This window comes from Syngnathus acus, chromosome 9 (genome assembly GCF_901709675.1).
Source record: "Syngnathus acus chromosome 9, fSynAcu1.2, whole genome shotgun sequence".
Taxonomy (NCBI): Eukaryota; Metazoa; Chordata; class Actinopteri; order Syngnathiformes; family Syngnathidae; genus Syngnathus; species Syngnathus acus.
The window spans coordinates 9,986,311-9,996,768 of NC_051094.1; the positions used below are offsets into that span (position 1 = coordinate 9,986,311).

Genomic DNA, 10,458 nt, shown 5'->3' on the forward strand with positions numbered 1-10,458 from the left:
TTAGGCTTTGTTTTTCACAGCAGTTATTATATATATAAACAATACTGATCCCAGTTCCATTTCGTTTTGGTGTGCAATTTATTGTTGGTAGTCTTTTGCTTTTAGTTTGCAGTTTTTGCTTTGCTTATTTTGATTTTACTAGCAAGTAATTTGATCATGCACAACTTTAGGAAGGGCTCACTATATTTCCACATAGACCGACCAGGCATATCATGACTGCCTCATATCATGATACCCAAATAGTCAATATTCTGCTTGTACAAAGATTTTAATTGATGCTTTCACTACGGTATTCATTCAGCAACATGCTTATTATTTAACTGTATTTAGTTTGTGCAGTGGTGAACACCTACACGGCATCTACATGAGGAGTTCCATAATATTTTGTGAAAGGCTTTCATTAAGATTGTGTGTGTTTTTCCCTCCAGATGGCAACATTTTTTACACGTTCATATGTTAACTCGAGTTTTAAAATATGTGACCTGCTTTTGGTATGCCAACATTTTGGTTACAAATGAAAACTTAATGTGTGCCACTGCTTTTCCCATTCTAGAGCATTTTGGGGAGGTCGGCCAAAATTAAATCGAGTGCCGTTGGGAGAATCGAGCGAGCAACAATTAGGAACAAATCAATTTCTGCAGAAGCGTTGGGCCTTAGAGGCCAACTTCAATTCTGTATGTAGGAATATGACACTAAACAGCACTGCCATCATCTGGACAATCCATGCACATCAATCTGCAAGTATTTGTGAACAAGTGTTGAGGCCTGAGTCGTACGTTAAAACGTTTCGTCACTGTCAAGTGTTAGGTGTGTGTGTGTATTCTAGTGCTTTTTGCGTGGAGGCTGAATTTTTAGACTAGACTGTCTGGGACTAGTCTACTTTTCTCACCCTTTATGGCAACTCACTTTTTACCTTTTTCATCTTTGACTTAAATTAACAACTAATAAATAATCACATTTTGAAAATATATAAATAATGTATCATTTGGTGGTTATTGAGTGATTGACTCATTCATTTTTAGAAGGTAGAATTTTAAAAGATAGGGAATAAAAGTACAGCAAACTAGAAAACACTCTTAGACCTTAGATAATATATGTTTCAGAGCAATTTGTCTATGACTATTTGAATTTGATTCTTCACGTTTTACCTTTAAGTACTAGAATTACGGAGAGCCATAAAAACAATAGAGAACAGCACAATTACTCTTTTGCAAGCACACTTCAGGACACGCTGGAGAGACTATGTCTCTCAGCTGGCCTGGGAAGGTCTTGGGATTCCCCCGGGATGAGCTGTTCAATTTGTACCCCGCCAATTGCCCAAAGACCGCTTGGATTGGCTCAGTGGAACCACTTTTCAGAGCCTCCTCCGAAGTCTTTCGGGAATGCAGGTCAACTGGGGCCGTGATGTCACTGTCAACTGATTAGTCGACAAATCTACTGTAGGTATTTCTCAAGCATCGTGGCAAGTATGTCACTATACAACTTTCATGTCCTGGCGTTCTCGTGTTTCACAACAATATTTAACTATTTTTGATGTTGTTCAATAATTTCTTCGTGTTTGGGCCAAGTTTAGGCATCATCATGTTATACTCCAATTGTAATCAAATGGTAATTCCACATAATCAGTCACAGAGCAGGGCTTCACTCTGCTTGGCTAATCAGGTACTTTTCTTCTGTTTTTTTTCTATCCTACTTCAGAGCAGTAGGTTAAATAATGTCTACGTGAAATAATCTGTCCGTGTTCTCCAGTGGTTGTCTGAACAAAAGCGCAATCAATCAAAAGCTGTAAAATGGACAATGGCACAGCTTCCGTCCATGCAGCAAGTCACTGATTGGGCCTTTTTTTTTTTTTTTTTGGAAAGGCTCTATGTTGAATCCATGGTTGTGCTGCCTGCTTCAGCTGTTAAATCAGTCAGTCAGGTCTGCTGCCTCTCTTCCTTTCAGCAAATTTTCTTGCATTTGCCTCGAAACCCATTAATATTTTACATAATATATAAAATATCGTGATACCATTATTTTAGAGAACTCTCCCCATCTGTTGGTAACTTTTTCCGTTTATGGGCAGCATAACAGCTAAATGCTGCTTCACCATGTTTGCGTTGAACTCTTGTAGTTGGAGAAATAAATTTATTTTGACATTTTCCATTATTGGTATAGTAACTTTGTGAATGCTCCATATATAGTATCTGTGTGTGAGGTGTTTGGGAAAGCGAGGATTGTTTGAGAGCGTGAGAGGGTTTTTTGGACATGTGAGAGTTATCTTTGGTCAATACTTCATATATCACCATCAAAACTTGTTTTCACTAGCTGCCAAGGTGAGATTTAACAACTGTATTTTTTGAAAACTTCAATATACTGTATAGTCTAGTGATTTTCAAATTGCTCAAAATAATCTCATCTCCAAAAGGGGGCACTGCAAAAATCATTTGAGGACCACTGATATAGTCAATTAAAATAACATATAATTTTGTTGGCTAGGAAGAGCAGGTGTTGATCTTCAATTGCAGTAAATGCATATAGCACAGCCACTCCCACCCATATACAATGCTTTTATCCACTAACTTTAATATTCTTTCAATTCGAAGCCTCCACCACGTTTTCCGTTATTTCTGATAGAGTGGTTGCAAATGGACATTTAATGGAAGCAGTATGTCATTTCTATTCATTTCCGTGACCTTTGGGTATCACCGAGCACAATCAGCATCCACAGTCATTCAAAAGTGGAGCCATTAGACGTTGGGGTCTGTAACGTTTTGGAGCATAAACAATGCTGTACATTGTATAGTTGATCCTTGCTCATATAACAGTCTGTCTGTTCAGATACACTAAGCTGTTTTTTCTTTGTTTGTGATGAAAAAGACAAACCAGACAAACAAGGTGCGCTTCCCATTCATAAAGACAAGGAATCACTTCGTGATCGTGACGTGGGAATATATATATACGTAGTATATATACATACATACATACACACACACGCACACACCCACGTAGTATAAGTACTAATACTATATATAGTATTGTAATTTTTTTAAACTTCACTGTATCTAAAATATTGTAAATTACTGGAATTTAAAAGGTCCTTTTGCGTCAATACTTATAAGAAAATAAAGGAGTTGGTCAGTAGTCTACTTTTACCACATCTGTGCCGATATGACTCCAAGCAGTTGCATGTGAGCAGGACAGCAACCCGACTTAACTTCAAATGAAAATGACCGTGACAGAGACACGATGCCAATGCACTTCCCGCTGTGAGGATAATATCAGGATTCCCCAGACCAGACTAGATCGATGGTCAACGAGCCCTCTCACGTCACCAAAGCCGGGGCTGCTTTTGGAGTGAAACATTTTGTCCACAAGGCTCACAAAACATTCGGACATCACTTCCCGTCTCATCCTTATCAGACAACCCTCAGTTGCTTGTGCAAACGTGTTGGACTAAAATGAATGATTACTCCTCAAACAGGAGAGCCACGTCCAACATTCATTCAAGCAGCAGGGTGACCATTTGGGCAGGTGTACAACATGTGACCTTAACATTAGCTGTTTGCATGACATGAGCACTCACTTCATTCTGTTTCACTGTTTCTTGCTTCTTTGTCCCATTGGAAGTTTCTCTTCCAATGGCACAAATAATCCATGTGATGCTATATTGTGTATTTTGAAAAATAATTGCTTGTGTAATATATTTTTACAGTGGTACACTATCCATTAGAAAGCTTGCCAGGAAAAAATAACGTTGTAGCTGTTGATCAGGTGCAGCCGAGTCAGGTGACAGCATTACGTAGAGCTTTATGTCAAATGTTGAACATAATCGTTCAAGCAAAACCCAAATGAGACAATTTGACATAAATTTGCCACACTCATGAGGGTGTTTCCTTGGCAACATGGGTAAAAGGGTTCTCAAGCCAAGGAAATAATTCAAAGGAACTGTCAGTACAACAATTTGAAAATCACTGTGGAAATATTCGAAATATTAATTCATAATAAATGAACCAACTTTTTGTACAATAAAATGCAACTCAAAGTGCTTTAGCTAGTTCGAATCAATCCTCTTCCCGACATTGGTCCACATTTATACACCCAGTTTCAAAACAACATGCTTACCACTGAATGTGAAATGTCTTTTTTATTGCTATGGCAACAGGTGATGTGCTGTTAAGGCCGTCACCTAAATTCTGGTGAAGCAAGGTGATATTATTTCACTTCACATCATGTTAAAAATATTATAATAAAAACAGCTTACAGTCACAGTTTATATGAATTATTTTACGTTCACAAATTAACTAGATACCAACATTACTTCAACAGCTAAACTAATAACACATCGTGCTAACTCAATAGCAAGTGCTAGCATAAATCTGAAGGTTTTAAAAACATCAGCATCGTTTCCAAATAAAAGCGTCTCAGAATTATGTATTAACATAAATTTGAACATGACTCGAATGCAAGCCTTGCAATAGCGTCTGACAGTGATTGCATTGCTTTTGTTTTTTTCTTTTTCACTGATGTGGACATGGATATGTAATTAATTCGCCATATTCAAAGGAAAATGCCTCATATTGCACTTTGAGGTCTTTTTTATTTTGTTTCTTTCTTCTTGCAGGAATTTGTCAAGACAAAAAATACACAATGTGATTTTAGGATCTCTTAATAAAACGGCTTTCCATGTTATGCTGTTTTTGTTTTGTGTTTTATAATTTGAACATAATTTGTCTGAACTGAACTGAATACAATGGGACCATGTATAATGTCAAAAATGGATGTTCAAACATTTTCAAAATAAAAAGCATAATTTCAAGTATGGAAGTATCTAAAGAATATCATTTTACCTCATTACATGATAGATTTGCTCTTTAAGCCCAATCCTAACTGCTGTAATAACATAAACATGACGTCATATAAGAAGATCACTATTCGGACATAAACGAAAAGCGGCAAATGCAATTTCAAGAGGACAGAGTGTGCCTGGGCTCAGTGAACACGAGGTTGCATCGATCACTGTGAAGCGTGTGAGAGGCGCGCGCGCACGGGCACGCGCACGCTCCACGCTCGAGCTCCATCCGCACCACCGCCGATCCTCTGCCTCTTATAACCGGGGACCTTAATGCTCCGTGCACGGCCACCAACACAAGGTAGGAACGGGCTTGATAACGATTTGGGCATTAAGTGACGACGCGTTGAGTATGTTTTCTATAAGAATCGTAGAAACTATCTATCCTGCAAAAAGGTTTTTAGTAAGTAATGCAATAAAGTGCAAATAAGTATAGTGATAACAAAAATAATAATATAATGTGGTTGTCAATTAATTTAAATAACAAGACAATATCAATTAGACATAAAACTATATCAGATTTATTATGTATATTCAATGTTATCATTATGCAGAAGCTCTTTAATCAAAATTATATTTTAAATAATGAAATAGGTCTGTAATTATTGTTACCTGTGAGCTTTTATTGTTTTATTGTGGGGGGGGGGGGACACTTCCTTGAATGGAAAAATTATTTCTTGAGGTTGAATACTATTCAAATTAAACATACTGTACATTATCATTTCTTTATGAATTACTTTTGAAATTAATCATACTGTACATTATCATTTATTTACGAAATGGAAATATCAAGAGATCACTTCATTTTGCTGGATGGTCGCTTCTAAGAACAGGTGGCAGATTTACTGTAAATTCAGCTTGTGAATAATGGGTGTGTGATGGAGCAATGTAAAGTGCATTTAATTTCAGATTCCTTGCATAAAATCAGGTTATTTTAGTCAGGATTAAGAGGACATTTCAGTATTAAGCCAACATTCAACTTTGTAAACTGTTTGTGTATTCCATTTTTTTCCCCATTTATTCTACCTTGAATACATCTCATGTCATGTGTTTGAAGTTTGTCTTGTGGCCTTCCCATGTAGAGCTTTCATGAATGTTTGTCACGATGCTCTGGCAATCAGTCCAGGGTATAACCTGCCTCTCGACCAACGTCCACCGGAATAGGCCCACCTGCAAACCTGAGCAGGATGACCAATTAGCGTATAACGATTCGTTTTAACATCGACTCGATTTGTTTTATGATTTGTGGTTGCCGATTCAATTCAAGGATGATAGTGGTTCTTACTATATAAGCATACAAACACTACAATCAGCCGTTGTAATTGTTGCAATTAATCTGCAAGTCAAAGCCTTATTTTTAGCCCTGTGCTGTTGCTGTTGTGGGACCACAGCAAACGTGCCTGGACTGTACCGGCGCTGTTGTACCAAATCCCACGGCGCCTTAGTAAGTTATCAGTGGTAACAGCGAGCGATTCGGTTCATGACATTCAAGCGTTTCCATGCACTGAACCATAATTGTAGCTTAATTTCTCATTCGACAGCTTCTCATCTGTCATCCAACATTGTTGTTCTGTTGTCATTTGTGACAATTACTCAGGCAATGATTAATCAATATTGCTATCTTAGTTGTCAGAGCACTTAATGATGTCCAATCCGAACCTTCTACTACTCAATCTATTTGCACAGAAACTAGATATTGCCACCATGCATTCACCATCATATCACCCTTGATGATCATTTCATGTCATTGTCAACTCGGTGACATCTCCGCAGATAACATTGAGAATTACGTTTGCTTGTACATTTGTATTTCAACGTGCAGTAATCACAGGCTAACCCCCGCAGGGTGACATCTGCCCATCGGGATGGCGGACCCAGAGCTCACATCCCCATCACCCGTGACCCATCGCTTGAATGACACAGGTGGGATCTTTGAGTTGTCGCTCCAGAACGTTTCCTCGGAGCGCAAAACTCAATTTGAGGGTGTGGAGCTGCTGCAGTCCTTCAAGCTGCTCATCATTCCCTGCTACACTCTGGTGGCCCTGGTGGGCGTCGTCGGGAACTACCTACTACTCTACGTCATCTGCTGCACTCGCAAGATGCACAACATCACCAACTTCTTCATCGGGAACTTGGCCTTCTCCGACATGCTCATGTGCGCCACTTGCATCCCCTTCACACTGGCCTATGCCCTCAACCCACACGGGTGGGTTTTTGGCCGCTTCATGTGCTACCTGGTCTATCTCATCCAGCCGGTGACAGTGTACGTGTCAGTTTTCACCCTCACTGCCATCGGGGTGGATAGGTGAGTCATACAGTAAATCTGGTGGGTCCCATTGACATGTGCGCATCAATCATCAGATGCAGGGGAAATGAGAGCCTCTCAGGTTGGAGATAGCCAATCATCTAATTTTACTAGATAAGTAAATAAAAGGCTACTACCTCAGTGTATAATTTCACACAAAATGCTGCTACCTGGAAAGGAGAATTGCTCAAAATTGCTGTGGCACATTCTAGCGGTGAAAAATGGTTTAGTGCTGCAACCAAATAAACAGTTTAATGTTTTTGGATGTGGGGAAAAGAAAAACATGGAGCAATGTTACCTTCCCTTTGTTCTTAGCTCCTCTGAGTGCTCTAATGCAGTGGCTCGCAATCCTCTTACACCGAGTACATATTCAGAAAAAAAGACAAGCTACAATGATCATAATGAAAATACAGCTGTGTTGCTGTGTTCATAAGAAAAGACAGGGCTTTTAGTCTTAATTAATATTATGTAATATTGTTGTATGGATTGTAAAGCACAGCAAAATGATGCAGTGTATAATCCACTTTCATTCTAGAAAACAGCTTTAAACAATTATTCACTTCAACAGTATTGCATCCCTTGATAGGTGGAGGGAGACCAATACTATATAATTTATATTAGACAACTGTGAACGTGGCAAAGTACACATCTAGACTGTGAGATGTGTTCAAGCCCTTCCTTACGACAAGGATGTGACCTGACGCTCAAAGAATACATCATGCCGGCCGGCAATCAGTTCAAGGTGGAGTACCCCGCCTGCCGCCCTAAGACCGCTGGAATAGGCTCCAGCACGCCCACGTAAGGATAAAGCGGTTCAGAAGATGAAGGAATCAATGAAGTGTCACACACCATTGATGAAATCGACCTGCCTGAGGTGGGTGAAAATCAAAGTCGGGCCCTGATGCATTATTTGGAGAAAATAAATACTTTTCAGACCAATTAAGTAAAATTACACAGTACAACTGAGCATTTTTAATGTGCTGCAGCACAGCAGTTGTGAATCAAATCCACGAGTGAATCATTTCAGGTAGAAAACCGCAATAATTCAATCGGCAAACACGAGAGTGGGCTGTTCACCCTGTATTCCATTCTATTCTTTTGTATTCTGTTGAGTCAACCGAGGCTTTTTCTCATCCCGACAGATACTACGCTACAGTGCATCCACTAAAGAAGCGCATCTCAATCTTGGCATGCACCTACTTGCTGTGTGCTATCTGGCTGCTGTCCTGTGCTCTGGTGGCTCCTGCTGTGGCTCACACCTACCATGTGGAGTTCCAAACCGAAGGCTTCACCATCTGTGAGGAATTCTGGATGGGTCAGGAAGGCGCGCGTCTGGCCTACGCGTACGGCACTCTCTTCATCACCTACGTGCTGCCTCTGTCTGCCCTCAGCATCTCTTACCTGTGCATCAGCGTCAAACTGAGGAACTGTGTCGTTCCGGGCTATCACACTCGGAGCCAGGCTGAGGCTCAGCGCCTGCGCAAGCGCAAGACCTTCCGCCTGGTCAGCCTGGTGGTGGCCGCGTTTGGCATCTGCTGGATGCCCATCAGCGTCTTTAACGTGTTGCGCGACATTGACATTGATCTGATTGATAAGCGCTACTTCCTGCTCATTCAGTTGCTCTGTCACCTGTGCGCCATGAGCTCATCTTGCTGTAACCCATTCCTCTACGCTTGGCTCCATGGCCGCTTTCGTGGCGAGCTGCGCAAAATGATGGTGTGCCACAGACGTATTGGCATCGCTGCCAACAACGGCGCCACCGCCAGTGTTGTGCTGTGAAAAAGGCTTCTGAAATTATTGAAGTCAGGGATCACTGTGAGAAGGAAATGGGTTTAACTTTTCCAGTCTAGAAGCTGCTCATGTACAAAAGCTGTGTTGCTAACAGAGTAATTTAGTTGCAACATTCAGTAACTTTTCAAAAACTGCTAGTGTGTTAAAGCCAAATTCATTCCCAAAATGTTCTTTTAATAAAATGTTTTGTACTGCCCAAATAGTCGAAACACAGTGTTCTGATAATGTTTTGTTGGTGGACTACGAATTAAAAAGGCAAAATCCACCTGTTTTTATTCATACAGGGGGCGGCCTGAGATGGATAAAAACAGGTACATTTAGCTGCTTAAATCATATTCCACATATGCAATATAAATCAGAATGCTGTTTTTAGACTAATGGGGACAAATTAAACATATTGTATAGACATTTTTGGGTTGACTTGGTGGTTAAGTGTGATTTCTCTGAGGAACCGTTCTAAATGCATTTGTAGCATTCTATTATTTCACCACCAGATGGTAAAAAAATAAATAAATAAATAAATAAAAAATACACACTGTCCCTTTAATAAACTGTAAGTGTGTCCTCCATGACTACACGGCACCACACTGCCCCCGAGAGGCAAAGGCTCACAGATCAGGAACAGCTAGTACTTGGTTTTTTTTTTTAGGTTGTTTAGATTGCTATTATTTTATAGCATTAAAATTTGACATTGTTACAAATTCATTTTGTAAAGATGAGATTTGGAGTTTTATTTAAGTTTTAAATAATTGAAAAATCTTTTGATTGATTTAAATAATTGTGATTTCAATGTCAAGCAAACTTATCCTGTTTGCTACCCCATAAAACTGAATTCAATTGGGTACTATGCAATGAGTCTGTTATCATGAATACCAAGCAAGTAACTACTGATATAATTTGTGTTTCTCATGATTACATACCGTAATTTTCGGACTATAAGTCGCACCGGAGTATAAGTCGCACCAGCCATAAAATGCCCAAAAAAGTGAAAAAAAAACATATATAAGTCGCTCCGGAGTATAAGTCGCATTTTGGGGGGCAATTTATTCGACAAAATCCAACACCAAGAACAGTCATGAACGAGCAACAACAGGCTAAACGATAGCTATGCTAACGTGACATAAACACAAACTAAGAGCTGAGAACGGCCCTGACGTAAAATTCAGAGTTATTCAAAAAACTATTACATAAATAACACGTTAATAAAACCATCTGCGTCACTCCAATTCATTAAATCCATCAATCGTCCTTTGTCAACAATGCGTGCGCGCCGCTGACGGCTCTTGCACTTAAAAATATTCCACAGGCCCATATAACGATATATAAATTATATATCAAATAACTATTATATAAGCAATAATGTTATCAAACCATCTGTGCACTCTAAATCATTAAATCCATCGATCAAATTCCTCGTCCTTTGTCAACATCGCCGCGCGTGCGCCCTGACGTCAGCCTCGTCGTTATTCCACAGATCTACTATATATAGATAATATATATTGTAGCGTTAACAAAGTTCAAGGAAAGACGT

The 10,458-nt window shown here is 39.5% G+C and overlaps 1 protein-coding gene across 2 annotated transcripts; it reads left to right on the forward strand.

The window, feature by feature from the left end:
• Positions 1 to 4,983: 4,983 nt before the first annotated feature.
• On the forward strand, positions 4,984 to 9,659 carry prlhr2a (prolactin releasing hormone receptor 2a). Of its 2 annotated transcripts, XM_037258466.1 has the most exons (3): positions 4,984 to 5,132; positions 6,677 to 7,136; positions 8,279 to 9,659. In XM_037258466.1, exons 2-3 carry the CDS (start codon positions 6,697 to 6,699, stop codon positions 8,913 to 8,915), a joined length of 1,077 nt encoding a protein of 358 aa, XP_037114361.1. In that variant the 5' UTR covers positions 4,984 to 5,132; positions 6,677 to 6,696; the 3' UTR covers positions 8,916 to 9,659. The 2 variants fall into 2 exon arrangements, with proteins under 2 accessions (XP_037114361.1, XP_037114362.1); XM_037258467.1 differs by lacking the exon at positions 4,984 to 5,132 and having other exon boundaries at positions 6,253 to 7,136.
• Positions 9,660 to 10,458: the final 799 nt, after the last annotated feature.